This window comes from Chamaea fasciata, unplaced genomic scaffold (genome assembly GCF_029207755.1).
Source record: "Chamaea fasciata isolate MVZ Bird 193981 ecotype frontalis unplaced genomic scaffold, bChaFas1.0.hap1 SCAF_4, whole genome shotgun sequence".
Lineage (NCBI taxonomy): Eukaryota > Metazoa > Chordata > Aves > Passeriformes > Sylviidae > Chamaea > Chamaea fasciata.
The window spans coordinates 22,075,953-22,097,263 of record NW_027094089.1 but is presented as its reverse complement, the minus strand read 5'-3'; the positions used below and the strand labels follow the sequence as shown (position 1 = coordinate 22,097,263).

The 21,311-nt window shown below is 36.6% G+C and overlaps 1 protein-coding gene across 1 annotated transcript in view; it reads left to right on the top strand.

Moving 5' to 3' along the window:
* Nucleotides 1–20,972, top strand: part of CPLANE1 (ciliogenesis and planar polarity effector complex subunit 1) — a 55,490-nt gene extending 34,518 nt beyond the window's left edge. The window contains exons 31-51 of the mRNA XM_066181068.1: nt 233–413; nt 1,027–1,284; nt 1,457–2,200; nt 3,078–3,244; nt 4,440–4,569; nt 5,465–5,519; nt 6,593–6,697; nt 7,200–7,292; nt 7,957–8,013; nt 8,253–8,494; nt 9,807–9,900; nt 10,517–10,684; nt 12,086–12,116; nt 13,331–13,459; nt 14,289–14,454; nt 16,092–16,153; nt 16,568–16,732; nt 18,012–18,124; nt 18,431–18,514; nt 19,822–19,991; nt 20,415–20,972. Coding sequence (XP_066037165.1) covers nt 233–413; nt 1,027–1,284; nt 1,457–2,200; nt 3,078–3,244; nt 4,440–4,569; nt 5,465–5,519; nt 6,593–6,697; nt 7,200–7,292; nt 7,957–8,013; nt 8,253–8,494; nt 9,807–9,900; nt 10,517–10,684; nt 12,086–12,116; nt 13,331–13,459; nt 14,289–14,454; nt 16,092–16,153; nt 16,568–16,732; nt 18,012–18,124; nt 18,431–18,514; nt 19,822–19,991; nt 20,415–20,555 — 3,355 coding nt within the window. The 3' untranslated portion in view covers nt 20,556–20,972. The remainder of the gene's footprint in view (nt 1–232; nt 414–1,026; nt 1,285–1,456; nt 2,201–3,077; nt 3,245–4,439; nt 4,570–5,464; nt 5,520–6,592; nt 6,698–7,199; nt 7,293–7,956; nt 8,014–8,252; nt 8,495–9,806; nt 9,901–10,516; nt 10,685–12,085; nt 12,117–13,330; nt 13,460–14,288; nt 14,455–16,091; nt 16,154–16,567; nt 16,733–18,011; nt 18,125–18,430; nt 18,515–19,821; nt 19,992–20,414) is intronic.
* Nucleotides 20,973–21,311: the final 339 nt, after the last annotated feature.

Below are 21,311 nucleotides of genomic sequence, written 5' to 3'. Positions count from 1 at the left end.
ACATACCTCTTTACTACTGTTTTTTATCCAGTATTTTAAGAAGTGGTAGGAAATGTGTTCTATATGCTCTCTGCTCAGGACTGTGCACTGTTATTTATTAAGTTGTTCCTACAAATTAATCATATTTTTAAAATACATGAGTATCTTTAAAAATTTTCTGGATTGATTTAAGACAACCTTTTATATGTTTTGTGAACTCTGAATGTTTTTCATTGTTTGTTTCTTTCTTAAGTAGTGCAGACATTTCTGTAAGTGATTCTCAGCCTTCTCAGACTACTGTGTCAACTGTGTCAAGTCTTGCCTCCCATACTTCTGTTTGTGCAAAGAAGCAAGACATCTCTAGAGAAGAGAAACCAAACACATCAGAAACTGTCAGATGCATGCTGCATGATGAAATGTTTAAATTAGTTCAGGTGAGAACATCTAAGTATTTTAAGTAGTTTTCTACCAACTGTGTTGTTAAAAAATGGAATTAATTACTGTTTTAAAGAGCTTCTGTGTGTGTTGTTCTTGATGTTAACCATCATGTTAATTGCTGTTCCATCAGCTCCATGTTAACCACTGTGAAACTTATCTTAGACTTAACTCTTGCTTTTAATTCAAGAAAATGAGTGATATAATAATAGATGTTTCAGTGTGATTCAGCTCACATAGGTCAGTGTCCTTTAAGAAGTTACATTTGGAAAAATTCTGATGCTTCTGTAGTAACTTTTCAACTCTACTAGGATTTAAATGGTGGTAGTACTTTGAGCCAATTTTAGGTGATCTTATATTTATTAAAACTTAACAAAAAAGTGAAGACATTAATCTTGCTTTAGCATAACCTGTCTATGGCAGGTATTTATTGTATCTCACAAGAAAGTACAGTACAGTAAACAGTTATACAAATGAATCATTATTGAATCATCCCATTTTTGGGATGTTGTTTTGTCTCTGGATATAGAACAGCAAGATAGGGTAGACATTTTTGCTAAGATTTCTTTTAAAGTTATTGCCATTGTTAACTTTGTTCATGTGTGTATACAGCTACAGCAGATCAACTTCATGAGTTTAATGCAAATAGTGCAGTCATCCTTTACCAATGTGCCAAATGTGCAACAGATGTTACAACAACATCAATCAGTTCACTTAGCAGGGAGCCAGCCTGCACACATTGCTGAAAGCAAGGCTTCTCCAAAAACACAAGTGCCCACTCAAGAAGAGAAAGGAAAAACTGGTCAAGAGAACTCTGTTTTTCAGCCAAGGAAGAGTCCAGAAGATGAAACCAACAATGGCCAAATAAAAGTAGGTATATCAAAGCATGGTTTATGAAGACTGTCCAGTATATCTGATACGCTATCTATGCTGTTGAGTTAGGAAATGTGTTCATAGTGGTCGGTGTAGACAGAACTATTTCTGTGCATATTTAGTACATGGTTGACATGTAAATGCTGGTTTGTTTGCTTTTCTCATTTAGAATCGTCTAGATGTGAGTGCCTCTTTGACATTATTTGAAAGCAACAGCAAGGAAACAGGTTTAATGTCACCATCCCAAGATTTGCATTCTTCAGTGCCTGCTCAACCACTTCGTCTCCTAACTCCTTCCTCAGGCATCCAGAAAAAAATGAAGCTTATCCCTGTTGAAAGAAGAATCAGTTACTCAAGTGGATTTCCTTTACTTAAGCTTCAGTCAAGTTACCATGTCAAACCAGCATTTTTACATCCAACAGAAATGTCATCAGCATTTGCCAGACCACCCCCAGTACCACGAATAGCTTGGAGTTCATCAGATTTCTTATGGAACCACCAGTCAGCATACACACCAAGAGAGAGTAAGGCAGAAGAAGATTTCCACAGAAGTGGATACAACCCTGAGATTCCAAAACAAATGCATGAGGAAAAGGAGAGATGGGCAGAAACAGTGCATAAAGGACCTCTCAAACATCTGAATTCAGATCAGTGTGAAGGACAGCAAGAAGATTCACCTCAGCCTCAGTTCCGTGCAAATGTGTTCAAAGCACCGACCACTCAGAACCTGGCTGCCATTCCACTGTTGCGCTTGCAGCTTAACCCAGTACCTAGAGTTCCACCAGCTGTCAGGCAGCCAATCACTACTACTTTAATACCTGTTAAACCTTCAACAAAGGAGCCTGACTCTAGAGAAGCACCATGGGATGCAGGAATATCACTACTTCAGATTAATTTACCTCAGAAAAAGAAGGTACTGGATTTTAATAATACATTTTTCTAAGTAGTTGTGTTTTGTCAGTTTCATGGTTTCTTACTCATCACAAGTAAGTTCATGTTTGCAGACTATGGAATTTGGAATTGTTTGGCACAGGTACCAGGAGGGATCTTGAACTAAGGTACCTGCTTATTGACATGTCAATATGAGGCAGACTGCAAGCCTTAAAGTGTTTTTAACTACATTTGATTGATTCTACGTTCCATAGTTCAACAACGTTCAGCCCACTGCTAATGAGTGTAAAGAATTTACTAACTAAAATACTGGACAATATTTGTATGGTAGAAAAATAGGGGTTTTTCCCAGAGATTATAATAGAATTATTTACAGTAATAGGATGTGGTGAAAAATCCTTTTTTGCAGGGCAGAAATGGAATGGTAAAAGGCTTGGTAAGAAAATCTTGTGGATGCTGAATACCAGATGTTTTGAAAAATGTTATTTCTTACAGACTTACATTCTTGCATATCCCAGTTGAGAAGAATGGAAATGCTTTTCCTTTAAAGACTCTTCTTCAATCCTTGTCTACATTGGATGGTTCCTAACTTCACCCTGAACTATGTGCATAAGAAATTCAAATATTAGTGAAATATGTTATGTGGAGAAAATTCATGTGCTCTGTGGAGAAAATTCATACATTTTAACTAATTTTCAGAAAATAGTTTACATGTGTACAGATTGGCAGAGGTTCTGGTTTGATGCTATTAATATTCCACTTCCATATTCTTTACAAAATGCTACAGTAGTTTTGTTTGTGTAACTGAAATCCAAACTGGACTTACTTTTTTCGTCTAATCTGACTGGAGTTCCCCTCCCTGTTTTATGTCTTCTTTCTCTCTCTCTGAACCCTCTTAGGCACCAGAACTCATCCCAGTTCGAGATCTCATTGCATTTGAGCAACGCCACAAGCATCATTCTGTGCCTAGTACTTCCTTTGGACAAGACCAAACCAAACCTATCCAACTACTAAGAACTGATGTTGAACCATTTGAACTTAGAGATGTGCAGAACAATAGAAAAAGGCAAGCCAAATTTTTGAAGTGGAACTTCATTTTGACAGACTAACTGGTAACCTGTACCTTCTTGCTTTGATGTCAGAGGGAGTGTATACTCTCAGCGGAGAATAGAATAGCAAATGTTAGTAAAGACACAGCAGAAGTTTATCATTAGGGTGTGAGGAGTTCTTACTCTTAGGAGATTGATAGGAAGAAGATTCAACAGGAAATGTTTTTCATTCCACTATGTGTGTTTTAAAGTCATGTTGTCTCCTGACTGTTTGCTATACACTCTTTATGAAATGCTCCACTCCTTACACAGTGACTGCTGTCTGGGCTGCATATTGCCACTGTTGTCATCTTCAGGAAAGAAAGAATTATATGCTCTTTCAGTATAATTAAATATGTAGGCTGTCTTTAGTACTAACAGTGATTAACAAAATTCCTACTGAAGCTGGGTTAGTTTTTTATTGCTAGGTATGTTATTTATAACTTAGAAAATCTGATCATTATGATGTTAATTCATTGCACAAACAGTTTGTTTAAGCTGCTTACATGTCTTTGTTCAGTTCTCATAGAATGCTGATAGAATATTCTGTGATAGAATACTTGGTTTCTTTCAGTTATGATTCTTATAATTCTGTCATTTTGGAGCAAACGCTGAAGAGGAGTTTTTCAGTCTTGAAGTGAAAACTTGCTACACCAGTAACTGCAGATAGAGTTTAGAATACTTTTTAATAGTATCTATGGAAGTGCTTAAAGCTACAGTTGCTGTCATGTAATCTACTTGTCACATATTAAAGGAGAAGACCCAGTTGCTATTGTGTAATCTACTTGTTACCTAGTAATTAGAAAACTGCTATGTAACTGAAGTTTGCTTCTTACAGACTCCTTATAGGTGTTTGGTGTAGTAACTAATAATTTTACACAAGCTATAGATGTGAAATGTTATGTGGTTTTTAATACTTAATATAAATAACTTATTAGACAATAGATTTTAGTGTGATTGCTGGTATTTTTATGGGTTTCTACAACATTTCTGTGTAGATTTCAAGCAGGCAGAAACTGGTCTGAACTGATCTGTATGCAGCAGCTGTTTATCTTTTCCAATCTTTATTTCGGTGTTTATTTCTTAATAGTAATCTTACCTAGAAAACAGTAATGATACTGTTATTATTTCAGAGCACTTCTTACTCTTTATCTGTAATTAATATGTTGACAGTAAAAAGAGGCGTAGTAAGAAACAACAGAAGGAGAAGGAGGATAAGGAGAAACGAAGCGTGTCCTTCCGTCTGGACGATTTCATCATCGGTATTAGTGACACAGCAGTGGTTACTGAATCAGAGACTGGGGTATTGAATTATGTTATTTTCTTAGCCTTTTTCCATTCAAGTGTTAGCAGAAAAGAAGCGGAAAACTATAAACCAAACAATAATATACTTCTCTTCCATGCTCTAGCCTAGAAACAGTATGCATGTTTTTAATTCACATACTTGCGTTTTCTGAAAACAGGAGACTGATTTTTGGAAAGGATTCCAAGGTTGCTAGTTTGGAACGTGAACTTGTCTGGTTTGATAGGATATAAGTCTGTATGTACGTTTGTAGTAAATACATACAAAAATGGTAAAAATGAAAAAAAAATTCCTAGTAGTAATGATAGGACATATCATTACTACATCCATTCATAGGGCTGAATGGATGACAGTATGAGAGTAAGGATGTAAGGCATTGGGATCTCAGTTCTGACTCAGCCCAGACATTACAGAAAGAAAGCCTCCATGAAGCGGGGTTTTGATATCTTTTAGGGGTTATCCTTGCAAGTACCAAATTTTATGTTAGAACACTACCAATTTAATGCTGGATCACTACCCAGAGCTGTGTTTCTGTGCCATACCATACTTCCTCTGAGACTCCACTCCAGCACAGCTGCTGGAGACCTCACCAGACCTGGACATGTTAGTCGGGGTACAGCCGGGGTAGGATAGACTCAGAGAGGAATAGAGAATTTGTGTTACTGCATGTCACCCCAAGGTACATAAGAGAACGTTATATAGTCAGTAAATTCCACTATGTTGGAACTGATCAGAGGAATTTAAAAAGGGCTTGAGAAAAGTAAGTGACAATTATTTCTTTTTTCCCCCCAAATCATTACTCTTACAAGGTATATTGTATAGTTAACATTACCAAGAAAGCATTTAATCTGCACTGGAACCATTTTTAAAGATGGTTCTTTTTTCCTTGTATTAGGATCACAGACCAAAATCGACATCTGACGTTCAGGATGGTTTTTTCATCTCAGTGGGCAAGTAAAAGTCTCTTTAATGCTTTGAGTGTTCAAATAAGAAAAAAAATAAAGGTGCATTAGTCTATTAGAATTCACACTAAAATTGTACAATCATCAACATGTTAAAAACTAGGATAATGTGGTCTGTGGACAATAGAGCTTGTTGGCTTATGAGATTTTCCCCCAGACCTTTTAAGATGTACAACAGGTGTCCAAAATTTTTAGGAGATACTAGTTTTTTAGGGGATTGGTATGGGTAGAGATGCAGGCAAATTTAAGATCTTGTATAAATTATCTGAAGATTCAGAACAGTTTTCCCAAAAATTTTTAGAAGTATTTTAATTTTTCTTCAAAATTAATTATAGTCTTGTATTTCTGTTTATAAACAATAGAGTTAATGAAATAATATAAGTATGTCAAGTTAATTTAATTAGCTGTGATTGACAGTGATTTCTGTTCATGTGATTAATCAAAATAATTCTGTAAACATTTTGAATCGTAAATTTTTTATTTATTTTAAAAAGATTCCAACATTATTTACTTGCATATTCTAATTACACAGATTCAGGGCTCTTGTAAAAGAAACTCAGTGCATACAATGTTTCTGGCTTGCAGTATGAAGACTATGCATGTGGAAACATTTTCTTCTTTATAGTATGTTAATTCATGACAATAATTCAGTTCTGTCACAGGAAAAAATATGATTCATTCTCTGAAATTTGGCCTTAAAGAAAGGCAAACTGTAGAAACAACAATAAAGAAATTAATATTCTCCCCTTCTTTTAGAATGTGAAGCAGACTGTAACTGTTCAGCATTCTACATTATTTAATTTGAAATCACATATCTAAACTGAATCCTGCTTTTAGTTGAGTATAACATTGTAAATGTCAGTATATTCACATAAAGTTGGTAGCATGGACTTTTCTTGGAATCATTTGTGAGGTATGCTTAGAGAAAAGTTAGAATTATCTCTCAGAAATACAAACAAGAAAATGTTGGAGCCCATAGTTGTGAGTTAGTATAATTGCTTTCGAAGATGTGCTATTTTTATATCTTTAATAGGCAGCTATTTTGTATTTTCACATTTTAGATGCAATGGAGAAAGCAAGTACTGCCTCAGCAGATCTACATTATTTGGCTTCTGTAGGAAAAAAACCAGCAGAAACTCAAGATGCAAGCACAAATACTAGCCCAGGTAAGTGCTGCAGGTGATCTATAGAAACCAACTGTTTCTGGTGTTGCCTCTTGATTAGTTGTGATATTTGGTCAGTTTTCAAAATGCAGCAAGTTTGTAAAGGGGAAGCAGTTTTTTGTGCTCTCATTTCTTATTTCAAAAATAATTGAACCAGGAAACATTAGAATATAAATTGTAAAGCAGTAGTTAAAGTAATTATAATTAAAAACATTACTGATGGAATTGTGTAAGAGTCTCCTCTTGCTTTCTGTAAGTCAGTTCTGCTGTGACTTTTTCTGAAACCTTGTTTTAACTTAACTTGACTTTATCTTAATGCATTTTAGGCAATGTTTCACACATGACTGAAATTGTTTCCTTGCCTCTTCCTCTACTTTTCTTTAATTGTGAACTGGCAAATCAGAAATGTATACTCAGATACTGCCATTGGTATCTTTACTTTCCTTAAACTCATGCGTTCTGGTCTTTTTTTTTTTTTTTTTTTTTTTTTTTTTTTCCAATCAAGTGCTTGAATCCCATCAGGATCATGGAATCAGAGGTGGAAATGAGGTTTCCAAAGTTCAAATAAACGAGCTGGTCACATCTGTTCCTGCATCAGGTGTGTCTGCAGTCTTTCTCGGCTTCATTTGTTGTTTGAATTTCTATAACACTGTTACTGTTCTAACATGGGTTTTGTACCTGAGACAGCTTCATGCAAGGTGATAGATAACATGCTAATTTATCTGATTTCTTGAAACCCAGTCCTTATTTTGTGGATTTTAGCTTGATTTTAGTTCCCACTTAATCTTTGGGATTTAGTGCAATGTTGACCAAATGATTTGATCACTGGGATTTTAAAACAGATGACATGAAGTTGAGCTGCAGCAGCATTGTTCCATAAATAAATTACATAGATTTCAGTACCCAAGTGTTTTCCCTATGGTACCAAGACAGCATACTAATTTTTCCATTATTGTAAAATTCAACAGTGTTTTTTCCATTTGAAGGTAATTTTACTACATCACATGAGTCATTTGCAGGTAGTGTTATTGGAGGTTTCTGTCTGAGTAATCTAATTTCTTTGGATTATGATGCAGATTCTTTTTTTTTTCTTTTTTTTTTGCTTAAGTAGGAGGGACTTGGATATTAATAGCAATCTAGATGGCAGCTTAGTCAAAGCTTTTCTTATCTTCTAAAGAATACAGAGCTGTTTCCTAATAGTCTTAAATTTTTGTGGCTTTTACTCTAAACATAATACTGACTGAATTACTATTTCCTTGTAGAATCATCTAGTTCCTCTGTGATACTACTGCCAGACATGTATTTAAATCCAAGAAAAGGTAATACTCTTTTGTTGTAATACTCCCACAGAAAATCTGCAGCCTTTTCCCAATTAACCTCATGTTTTTTTAGTCTTAAACATCAAAATTGATACATTTGACTTCTTTTTGAATGATTCGTGCCTTCTAAAACACCCTATTAGGTATGGCACACTTATGCCTAATTACTTGCAGTATTTAGGTGCTTGTGCCTTGTTCAGTGATATTGATGCATTCTTTATTTATTTATTTATTTTAAGATGATCATCAAAAAAATGTATCAAACAAATTGCAAATGAAAGATAAGTCAGATTCTGCTACAGATATTGTAACTTGGAACATATCAAATGAAGGTGGAGGAACTCTTCCTTCTTCAGGGCTTCCATCCAAAGTAATTGAAAAAGAATACTTTTCCACAAAGCAGAAGGAAATGGGTATGCAATTAGAGACACTACAGAACGTAGCAGAAAATATGGAGCAGGATTTCAGAAATATCAAAATGGTGAGTGCTAACTGTTGGTTTTTAAACAGTTTATTTTTTCAGCTAAAGACAAAACATTTTGGAACAATGTGTTCTCAAATCTGCTTAGTATCTGTTGAGAGATATTGAGAATAATATATATAATATGTTTATTATATATTTGTAATATTATACATTGTGTATATATATGTATAATATTATCTGTGTTATAATAAAAGTTTTACATATATGTATATACAGTGTTCTTTCATATTTAGTGCTGAATCTGTTGGCTGACATGGTTGCTTACAGTAAGTTGACTAAATGTTGGCCAGAATGGTGATGTTATTAGTGAATGGGCAGAACATATTTAGTCTCTTTGTAACTCAGGCTGAGCAGGAGACCTTTTTGGCAAAAACTTCTGCAGCTGTGCCTCTGCAAAATATTGTGTGACTGTTTCTGGAACATGATCCAATTAGTCTGATAGAATATTTGCATTTTTGCCATCTTTATAAATCCTAATATGGAAGTGAAATAAAATCGGGCTTTGATTGTTCTTGTGAATCTCTTCTAATTCAGGGTATTCTATGATACACAGAAATATAAAGACCTCATTGTGTCACTTACACACAATTATTACACTCAGGTGGATTATTTAATCACTTGCATTCTTCATCAAGGTTATTATTTAAGTTAGATTTTTTTAAAAGCCTGTAGGGAAAATAAAAGATGTATGCTGTATTTGTTTCAGCATTTCATAGCACCTGGGTTTTAAAACTTCTGGGTATCTAGTCAAACCCTGAAGAAAACCCCCTTTATTTTTGCCCTTCTTTTGTTCATACTAGTTGGTCATTCCTTTTATAACAATTTCTCATGTATTCCATATCAATTATGAGATTCGTTCTTTTTGACATAATGCTCAGTAAAATGTCTCGCTCTGAGTCAGTCAGTCTTAGTTTTCGTTTTCCAGTTTGAAACTTCAGACTTATTAAGACAATGGAAGTATTTTAATATCTGTGGGTTTTAGATAAAATATATATCGGAAGACTTCAGCTGTTTTAAAAATAGTGTGATCAGTAGTAGTAAAACTGTTCAAATAAATAATAGAGTTTACTTGTATTTTTCTCAAAGTAAGTATCCAGAAGATTGCAATTCCTACATTAAATGAATCTATTTGAGCTACTTTGATTCCTGAACTTTGTTTGTTTTCAGTCAGAAAACTGCATAAAAATGTTTGTAAGATTCTGACAAGAAAAATGTATTTAAAGTGGACTTTGCATAAATATCTGTGGTGTAAGTCTCAGAAGTATCTTGAAGAAAGTATCATTACCTGATTTTTGGATTTAACTTACAGTTAGTAAAGCTGATAGAAGATTTTGAAATGGCTGCTGATTCAGACCTTGGTGCTTGTCCTACAATCTCTGAAGCTGCTGGAGTCATTGGTGCTGGTATGTGTCCAGTTAGAAGGATAATAAATTTGCCATGGAATATACATCTTAAGTAACATTTAGTTACCACTGACATTTAATGCAATCCCTAAAGGTGTTACTGAAATATGAACCAAAAATACCAGGAAAGGAAATAAAATGAAAGGTATCCAATCTGAATATTAAGTTATAATATCTACTGGTTTTACTAAAATCTTACATCAGCTTAACTGTTTACTAGAGCAGATGTATTGAATGATTTACTGTTTATTTAATAAATAACTACATAGTACCTACTTAAAGCTAGAACATAGTCTAATCTACTTACGGAGTTAATACAAAGCCAAGTGGTGGAACCAAATCAAGGCTCTATCTGTCTTCATACATAAGACGCTATTTAGGATGTCCTTGAGGCTCACACAGAGCAGCTCCTCATCCAGTCATTTTCTTTGTGTGTGCAGGACTGGGTCACACAGCACAGCCCTGGAACTGCCCTTCCATAGGGAGGCACAGCTGATCCAGGTCCAGGCTGTTGTAGGTGACAGATAAATTAAAAATGCCACTAACCAAGACATATGAGAGATAATTTCTGCATTTCTCCATTGGTCTACACCAAGTACAATTTTCTTTTTCACAGAATCAGAACATCTTTTGACAGGCATGATTTTTGAAGATATTCTAGATGATCAAAAGGTGGGCTTAAACTTGGAGTATCCTATGCCTAGTTCTACCACAGTGGATGCACACTCTCCTGCCTCTGCAGCCTTGGCTCCTAACTCTCCCAGTGGCCTGAAGTCACCTTCTGGTATAATCTTTATTGTATATTTTCCCATCTGCTTTTTTTAAAAAAATAAGTAAACCTTTTCTTCATGCTGTAATACTTCCTCCTGGCTGTTACACAGAATGTTATGTAATGCCAATGAGCTCATTAAAGTCAGGCATGAGTCTAGATTGTCTTATTTAGAATGGCTTCATTGATGCACTCTGATAATGAGTTTGTTACATGACATAGCAGTGTCACTAAGCTTTGGAAAACACTTCAGCAGTGAGTCATACTTGAACTCAAATTCACTGTTACTGAAAGAAAATAGTCAACCTTGGGTCTGAAACCCATCACTGTGCTGATTTGTACATATTGACCTAAGTGAATGTAAATAGCTGTGATATCACAGAACACTCAAAGCTTCCTCCAAAAGCTGTCTTGGTCATCTCTGTCATCTGCCTGTGTCTAGAGAGGTGACATCTCTGTTAAATCCAGCCTACACCAGGAAAATCAATTGGTTGATTTCTCTGTACACTAATTACTGTCTGTGTCCTAAAAGATTATTTTATGAGGTCTAATAATTTTGAAAACTGAGGGTAAATTGATTTTTGCAATTATGAAGACTGCAGTAGCATTGAAAGGAGGAGGAAAAATCATTCTGCAAGCAACTTGTTGACTGAGGTAAAAAATGCAGTTGTAGTGTTTCATCTGCAAATTGCCTGCATTGCTTGCACTCAGGTTCCCAAAAGTGATATGTGCTTTGTACATGCGAATGTGCATTTGATAGTCACATTTACTGCAATCTGTCTTACTAAAGCATAGTTCCTGCATCTGCATACAGCGCAAGTGAGTTGCAAATAGAACTTACACCCAATTGAATTTTGAAAACAGTAATAGAGTTTTCTAAGGATAAATTAGTTACTTGCAAGCTAAGAAAACTATAGGTGATACTAAGTTACAACTATAATTTTTTGAGATGGAGAGAATAGTTTAGGAGAAGAAGCAGTGCTCTTCCTTCCAAGACAACCACACTGCTCTTCAGTTTCATCTTCTGAATTCCTAGCTTCTTCTGAGTACCTGGACTCAAGTAAGTGTCAATCATTAATTTTCTGTTAAACTCTGTATAATGCATTGGAACACATAATTTCCAGTTGGTTGGTCATGGCACAACACTGTCAACAGTAACAATATCTTCCTAGCAAAACTACCCACAAAAGCCAGAAACGGTTAATAAATGATCTCTGGAACTTCTGTACTCACCTGGCAGTCTCACTTGTTGTCTCACAGGCTGTTACGCTTATGTGCAATATTAATTTATTTTTAATGTCAACATACTGAGGTTGATGTGTTTCTATATTTTATCCCACAGGCTGTGTAACCTATGTATGATTAGTGAGTGTACAAGTGCAAAGATACTATTAACAAGGTTTGTTTCTGTTTCAGGTTCTCACATAGGCAGAGATCTATGTTCTGGGTATGTATTTTTAGACTGTTTTTTTGACAGTTTACCAAAAAGGTGACTGTCAGGGTGGAATCATCACTTCATAAAAATCGATGGGTTTATTTGTAAACTGAATAAAAGCCCCCCTTTTTAGCTAATTTTGGGCATTGACTCTGACTTCGGTGGTGCCTGTTAGATTTACTTCATGCCAAAGCTGCAGAAGCATTCCAAGTTCTTTTCAATTTACAAGTACTGGAGCTGTTAATGTAGATGGTACTCTTGTGTGTGTGCATTTTATATTTCTCCATGTTGCAAACCACATTTTCAGCACAGCACATGAAACTGCCACGAGTAGTTTTCTACAAAGGCCAGCTATCAGCAGGAAGTTTTTAAAGTCGTACTGTGTGAAAAGTGTAAAGCAACAGACTGAAGATTCCAGAAGACTGGAAAGAGACTGTGCATTAAATAAAATGGTCTGACATACATACTTTTAGCTGCTGTTAGTCTTCTGGATTCAGTAGAAAAGAGTAGATGGTTTCCTTTCTTTTTGGTCATACTGCTCCGTTACCTTTCCTTATTGCTTTGCTTAGCAGAAGCATAGCAGTAAACTCTAAAAGGTTTATCCTATTTTTCTAGTATTTTAAGTGGAACTGGTTTTTGTGACTGAACTAGATGAAGAAGTGATTATATAAAGTGGAGTATGGGTGTGAGGCAATAAATTTTAGCAGACACTGATACCTTGTAGTCCTAAACCATGAGGGGGTTTTTTTTGTTTGTTTGTTTGTTTGTTTGTTTTTTACTGGGAGCAGCTGATTAAAAGAGAGGAAAGAAATGCAGAGAATTTATGACACTGATTCTTGCTCAGAAGGTCACTGAGATTTGGGTAGTATTGAAACTGGTAGCACCCCATAGCCTTGTCTCCTCAGAGCAGCAATACAGACCCTGTGGATGCTCCTGGCTGCCAGGCTCAGTCTCCTGTGGGCCAGCCATGTTCACAGACCACAGCAGAGCTCAAGCATTTCAGTTCTGATCATGCCTCTGATTTTAGTCATGTCTTGCTCCTTCTGTCCTCATCAAAGCTGACTCAAGTGTACTAACCCAGTGGAGGTGTGGGGGAAGTCCAATGGATTTATGTAAAACAACCTGGATATTGTTTTAAGTATAAAAGAAAGGGGTTTCGCTTGTTGTTCTTACAGGAATATTATACTTTAATTTAGTAACAGCTTTTTTCCCTACCTATCATCAAGCTCTTTAGAAGATCTCCTGCAAATTACGGGTCCAAGTGATGTTACTGATGTGAATGATCATGTGGTAGAGAGTGACACCTCTCTGTTGGAGCTGACCTTTGCAAAAACACAGGCTAAGAAAATATCAAGGTAATACCATGGCTGGTTTTTGTTGTGTGTTGCTTAAATCATTTTAACCCTGACTATTCTCATAGTTCACACCTTGTAAACAATGGAAGCAAGTATGTGGTTTGATGTTAATGTGACTAGTATTAGAGCTTTTAATTGCCACAGATGTACTGGTCATTACTGTCAAATGTACTAATTGTTCTAGTATTCTGGTTTTGAAATTCCTGCCTTCCCAATTGCTTGTTCCATCTTCTACTAGGTATAGGCTGGAGCGCAACTGTTTTTATAGAGCAGATTCAGCTTGGTTCAGATCTTCTAAAGCAGTTCTGAAAGAACAGAAATTTCCTGTCGGTGACAGAGCACCTTCAGAAACTCCCAGCCCTGGATTCTAGCTTGTCATGCTCCCCTCCCTGCCGGAGATTTCTACACCTTTCTGACTGTCAGTTATAAAATCAGCAGTATTCTTTCAAAGATAGAGGTCAAAGTGACAGCTGTTTCCTACTCCAGTTTGTGATATCAATTGCTTACAAGGCAAAAACATACAGCTGTTCAGGTCACCAGTCTGCTGCATTGGTGACATAGTTCCCACCAGTTTCAGCTCTAATTCTATTATCTGAAAGTAGCTGACAAATGAAAGAAAAATTTTAGAAGGTACCTTCAAAATTACTTGTTTACCAGGATTTTATGTAGTAAAATTTAGCAAAAGAAAATTTTCTCCTCTTGTTAATTACTTATGATTCCAGCTGTGTCAGAATTTTGAAGGGTTCTCAATATTTTTTTATATCATGTAGTTGCCATTGTTTGCAATTTACATGATGTGCTAGATTATTTCCTGTTTACATCTGCCCAGGGTTCTTGATTCTGCTTCTGGGCGTTCTCAAAGAACAGAAAAGGAGAGGAAAGAGATACAAACATGGATGAAAAGAAAGCAAAAGGAAAGAATGAGAGAATATTTGAAGAAACTAGATGAACAAAGACAGAAAGAAATTCATCCATTCAACCTGAGAAAGAATGTGGTAAGATTAACAGGTGTCTTGAAGAGTAACTGTTAGTTATTATACAAGTGTTGATTATTTGGGTTAGATAATGTAAAGGCTGGGAGTAGCTGTTTTTTTCCCCTATTGTAACATTGGATTTCTCCATGTATGATTTTATTTTACTGGAACTGGCCATAGTTGTGTCAGGTAAGTTAATATAGCAGTGTTCACCGGCTGCAGTGGTGACCGTTGGCTGCAGGTGGCCCTTGACTGTAATTGATACAGCTGCAACATTCACTAATGAAATATGTGTTTTTCAGGGAGAGAGAGATACAGCAGTTGTTGTGTTTGTTTCATCTTCCCACACACCTCCCAAAAACCCCCAGAGAATTTAGAACACAGAGTTCAGATGCCCGCATCCTGTAGAAACCTGGTGGCAGGATCCTGAGGGCAGCTGTCACTGTCATTCACCCACAGAGAGGTCCATGCAAAGATCATAAGGGGTCAGCAGAGATGCTAGAATATGCCCTATATGTCAAGTATCTTACAAAAATTTTTGTTGAAGGCTGATTTCAATGAACAGTTCACTCCCAGAATTTTTTGCATTTTAAATTTAATTAGTAAAAACACATTTATGGCCTGATCTGGAAAATTTTCTGTGCTGGAATTAATAGAAAATTAAAATAAAACATACAAAAGCATTTCAGAAGAAATTTTCCAATCAGTATTAACTCTTGAAATTTGCATTTGCCATCTGGATGCCTTCAGGACCTGAGAAGACCCTGCTGGTCACAGGAAGCTCTGGAGTTTCAGGAGATGAGACCTAACAACACCAAATATATCCCTGTACTTTCTATTTGTTGACTTCTGGATATGCTGTAAATATTTCAAGGCTGAAGCTCTATTTGTTTTAACTCCCAAGATGCAAATATGTAACATACGCAAGTTCCCTGTTGCTAAATAATTCAATGGTATTCACTTTTAGAAAGAGTAATAAATCTACATGAAATTAAGTGTTTTCCCCTAGTTTTAAACAGTCTTCTCGAACTGAACTGGGGTGCTCTTCTGCACATGTGTGGAGAGAAGTGAGTTAAGAAAAATGGGTCCTGCTTCTCTCCCTTTCCAGTGTTGTTAGCCCATAAATATACACTTGATGCTTTTGCTGTGGGCTTTTCTCCTGAGATCATTAGTGGAGGGATTCTCAACTTTCAGTGGATGGTTTGGGTTTGGTTTGGATTGGTTTGTTGTTTTTTTTTTTTTTTAGAAGAATTAAAGACTTCAAATTGTACTCTAGCAAACACAGTTCAAAGGGCAACCTTGCCCTGTTTTTTAAATTAGTTATTAGGAACAGTACTGATTTTTAGAAAACTGGAAGTGAGGCCATTTGAAACTTTGAGCTTGACTATGAGGATGTCTCCTTAGGAATGTTCATATTTTAAGCATATAAGGTATGGAAGATGTGACTGCAGGATTTCAGTATGTTTTTTGAGATTGGAAAGTTACAGAGGCAATCTAACTTGAATTTCCTGGTAGGGCCATATGCTTTCATATTGATTTTTTTTTCTGAAGAGTTTCTTCAGAAACTTTCAAATGAAGTAAGTACATTTTGAGAGTGAGAGACTGGAATGAGACCACAGTACGTAATTAATTAATGATTTTTATACTTTCTTAAACAGCATCATAATCCTACTTCCAAGGATATTAGAGTCTTCCAGAAAAAGAAAGAAGAAAAAGACAGGTAAGTGGCTATTAAATCCTTATTTGTATATTAGTTTTCCAGTCCTGAGAAAGAGGTTAGAGGTAGTTTTAACTTTATTGCTTATGAGACTTAAGATATGAATGAAATTTCAACCAAAAGCATAAATAATTCATATTTGCTTTACCCTTTAGGAAAACTGAACATCTTTCATCCATTGATTATATATGCTGCTTTCCAAATATCATTATTTTCTTTCCCTAGCATTTACTCATTCGTTCTGTCAAACCCTTTGGTAAGAAATGTTCTAACTTTTTGCTAATGATCTCTTGAAGGCTGAGTATATTTTTTGTGAAATCTTGTAAAAAAATGTTCTTCATGTAGCTTTACAGGACTCTCAAGCCAGTTGTGGTGAAATGAGTGACAGGTGAGGTAATGTGCAATATTTCTCTGCAGAGCCCTGTTGTCTGAGTATCACAGAATCAGGATATCACAGGCACTTTCCCTGATGAATGAAATGTTATCTGAAACAGTGGCATCACCAGCAAGTGATCACAGGACATTGTCCAGTACAAGATCACCTCAAGCTTACAGAAGGAGGAATGTGGCATCTAGTACAGGGTAACATTCTAAGTATTAAACCTGCTCTGTTCTACTGATGTCTTTACAACACTCTAAATCTTGTAGCAAGTTTAGACAGGATTCCCTTGAGAGAAAAGTTGTGCGCTGGCAGAATCAAACATACAGTTTGTTGGGATCAGAGGACTCTTGAGTCCCTGTTCCAGGCTTGTAAAACCAGTACTGCGAATCTTGGAGGAGCCTGAAAAATGCCTTTTGGAGCACAGAATAAGCCAGCTCAGGAGTCGAGCTCTAATCAGTGTCCTAACCCATTCAACTCTATCAATTCCTTTACAGATAGGGTGGTTAAACACTGAACAGGCTGCCCAGGGAGGTGGTGGAGTCAGTATCCCTGGAGGTTTGACTGGACATGGCACTTGGTGCCAGGGTCTAGTTGACAGGGTTGTGGTCCCATCACAGGTTGTACTTGATCTTGGAGGTCTTAATGATTCTGTGAGCTCCACTGGACCATAACCAGCAATATAGACTTGAAGACCGTCTAACAACAAGCAAGAAGCAAATAAAAGTTCTGCTGTGCAAACTCTAGACTTGTTCTCTTTCTTGCTAACTTTTTCATTACTTAGAATTTTACTTGTTCTTTCTTTGGCACTTTGCTTATTGCCTTCTGAGGAGGTGAGGGTATCTGGGTATTATAAATAGATAATTTTTTTTTCAGTTTGGTGGCATTAATGCTACGTGTGTATTTATGTGTAATCCAGGTGCATATTGCATTGTGGTTTTTCTTATTATATATATTTTATGCTTATCAGATTAATAGAGGGAACTTTGTGCTTCAGATAATCCTGTAATTCAATATTTCTGCTTCTCTTTTTCAGTACAGTACCTTTTTTTAGATACAGTTCCAGGATACAGCATTAAACTGAATGTAGTCAGTACTGTGCAGAACCTGCTGGTGGTGTCCCAGGGAAGTTTAAGTGCATCAGCCCAGCCAGAATCAGACATGCTAAGGAACATCATGCAGGAATCCACTTAGGAGTGGCAGGAACTACTAACTAATAAGTTTTGTTGGACCTAAAGTGGCTCTCTGTAAAGCCAGCTTGATGTGTCTTTACTGTGATTGCAGCAGTTCTGATTCTGGTTGGACTGATTGGCCCCACAAGCAGTGTGTGATGCTGATCCTCAGCTAAATGGGCTGAATGTGATTTCTGTGGCTTTTATGTCTTTTCTGAATATGCCCTGTGAGATCTAAGTTGTGTGGAGGTATGGTACGCAATGGCAAGTATTTAAGCTTTTTTGTGTCGGTTTTTTTGTCTTCTTGTAGAGGGCGTCTGAACAGTCCTGTTATGGCAGAAAGGAGCAGCAGAATTGCTGCCAAACCTGGTTGTGGTCAAAAAGTACATTTCACTCCAGCTCTTGGTTTAACACAGTCCAGAGGTAAGAACAGAACTTTTTCAATGAAGACACATACTGAAGATGATCTTCAAGTGACTGCTGGATTTTTGGGAGGAAGGAGCTTTGATATGTGTGTGAAACATCAGATTAATAATCCTGGGTGTTTCCTGTCCTGAGGCTTTCGGAATTCTGTTGCCATTGACCTGTTAAATGCTGAGAGTTACCTTTTCTTACCACTTCTCTTTAAATGCAAATCCAGGCAGCAAAGTTGTTGATGAAAATTTCTAAGCTTCTTTGGGTATATTTGATCTGCATTTTAAAAAGGAAATGCTTACTTTGTCTTTCCAGGAAATGTCTGTATGCTCCTTCCAAAAAGTACCTCCAGAAGAAGGCTGAGAAAAGCTACAAACTGTCCTGTTAATTCCAGACACTGTAAATTACACAGAACAATGGCATAGTGCTACATGATACAGGGCGGGAAATGAGATGCAGATACAGCATTTGTTTAGAAGAATAAAACCCATAATTTTTTCCCCATGTAAAAGTCCTTTTAATTAGAAACTTGTGAAATATTTTAATCACCTGTTAACCTTCTGAACAGTTTTAGCCACATGACAATTTCAAGATTACTGAATTAAGGGTGTTGGATTTTAGTGAATTCCTGAAACACGTTATGAAATCATGAGGGACAGAGGCTTTGAGTCTTATCTTTGAATTCAAACCCACAGTGAGAAAGTTAATTAGAAGACTAGGACACAAGAATTACGTCTCTCCCTTACTTTTCTATGCTGCTTACTCTCCAAACTTTTTAAAATAGTAATTGTCTTTGTTATTCCTCTGTACAATATCCATTTAAGGTATCATTTTGTCATAATGTTAGCATGGAAAATTTTGACTAAGCTTAACAAGAAAACCTTCTGTTTGATCTTAGTGGTTCTTTTTTCCATGCCTATCTTTCCATGCCTCTATCTCAAAAGTTTGCTCCTAATCATATTATTTAACAGATACAGTACTTGTTAACAGCAGCAGAATTTCTGATCAAAGAATGAGGAGTGAATCAGTCTGAGACTTAGGAAATACTGTGGCCTGATTCTCTTCTGCCTTACACCGGAATTATACTATCGGCTTAATTTGGACAGTCAGAGGTCAATGTATTTGACTTGGCAGTGTAGGAAATTGAGAGAAGCAATAATAAGCAAAAAGGCACTTTTCCTGAATCTCCTCTACTCATGTGGAAAAGTAATTTTTCTCCATTCCATATATTCACTTTTTAAAACTCCAAGTTGATCTTTCTCTGATTTCCTGGCACCTTCTTGTATCTGTTTTTCCAGTATATCACATCACTGCTGAGGGTTTCATCAAAGTTCCATGTCTTCTAAAGAGGCACAAATTCAGAATTTATTTCGTTTAGTCCTTTGCCAAATAATGAAGCAATGTGCTTTTGTGGGGGAACTGCATCACAGAACCTGGATGCTGTAGGCACCATGCACAGTCCTGTTCCACTTTGTGTTCTGCCCTGGGAGGGCAATTCAGAGCATGAGGCTGGAAGGGACCAGCAGCCTTTTCTCACCATAACCCCACGTCAATTCTAGATAGCAGAGCTTGCTGTTTTCACATGGATTTACACACAGCTTCAGTTCTTAGAACCTGGAGCTTCTATTCTTGAAGGAGTTTCAAGAGATTGTGATGAAAAGTGCAAGAAGGGTTACAGTGCTATAGTTGGCCTGTTTTCTCCTCAGCTGCTGAGTGCAGAGTCAGCAGAAGCTCAACAAAAAAGCCTCCTCAAGTTGCCACTGCAGTTCAGGCAGATTGTGTTGATCTTGACACTGATCGGGACGTGGTGAGTCCTTGGACTGTGCCTGATGATATCCAAAGGATACTTCAAGATACTCATGACTCCATGTTCCAGGTAGAGTACCTACTTATTCTATAAACTATTTGGTACTTGCCAGTTAACACTTGGTTCACTTCTGCTTTAAGTAAAATGTAAATCTCTATTCAAAACGTGAGTTTTGATACAGAGGGACATGTGAGATAGATACAGAGGGACATTAATGGTCGGGCTTCAGCAGAACCACATTATTTTATTTTTTACAAGCAAAGTCATTCCTGTGAGCCTTGAAATTGGATGTTCTTTTTAACAACTGTTTAGGCACATTGCCTACCCAGGCAACAGACACCAGTGGGAGGGCATAAACAGGAAAATAGATTGTATTTGTTGCAGAATAATCAGACACGTAACTTGATTTGGACATGTTTTAAAAGAGTGAGATCATTTCTGGTGTCCATGAATGAAGCACAATGATCAGTTCATCCTCTCTTCCCCCAACAGGCCTCTTCAGTGCACAGCACGAGTTTCTCTCGTCTCGGCAGTATCAACACTGACAGTGTTTCTGAAAGCACAGGGAGCATCCTCAGCAAGCTGGACTGGAATGCAGTAGAGGCTATGATAGCAGATGTGGATGACAAGTGAATACTTCTCAGACACTCTGCTCTTCCAAACAGTTGTTGGTGTTTGGGTTTTGTTTTTTAAAATGAGTAATTGTTCTACTTAAAATGGATTGAGGCCTGCGTGGGTTTCCTTCTTAAGCAGCATGGAAATTCCCGCAGTTTCCAGCCTTGCCTAGAGGAAGCTGAATTCCTTAAAATGTAGTTTTCCTTCCACATATCTTCAGGTCAAGAACAACTAAATATAGTTGGTAAAGGCAGACCCAGTCTTAAACAGGTCTGGGTCAGCTGCTTTACATAGAAACAAATATACACACAACAAATATTATTTTATTTTAAGAGCAGTGTACTACTGGTTTACTTTTGTATTTAATATTTAACACTATTATGAAGTTATTTTTGTAACATAAGGGTTGTGATAAACTGGTTTAATAAAAGTGATTTTATTAGTTTCTGCTATAACTGATTTATACATGTAGCACTATTAATTATTGCTATATACCACTAGACTGTATATGTACATGTACACTACCTCATTTTAAACCCAGCCTACTTGTGCAGTAGTTTTAAAAAATCTCAGAAGAGTTTGAGTGATTGGTAGAAAGAAGTAAGCTACCAAATAGTCAGAAATGAAAATGAAAAATACACTTCTATTAGGAAAGTCAGGCCGCAGTGTGAGACACAACGGGCAAGTACTTACTAGGGTAAAAAAATGTAGCTGTTCATCCATCTGCAGGAGGCTGCTGTTTAGACCTCCAGCAACCCCTGGGGGTTTGTAGAA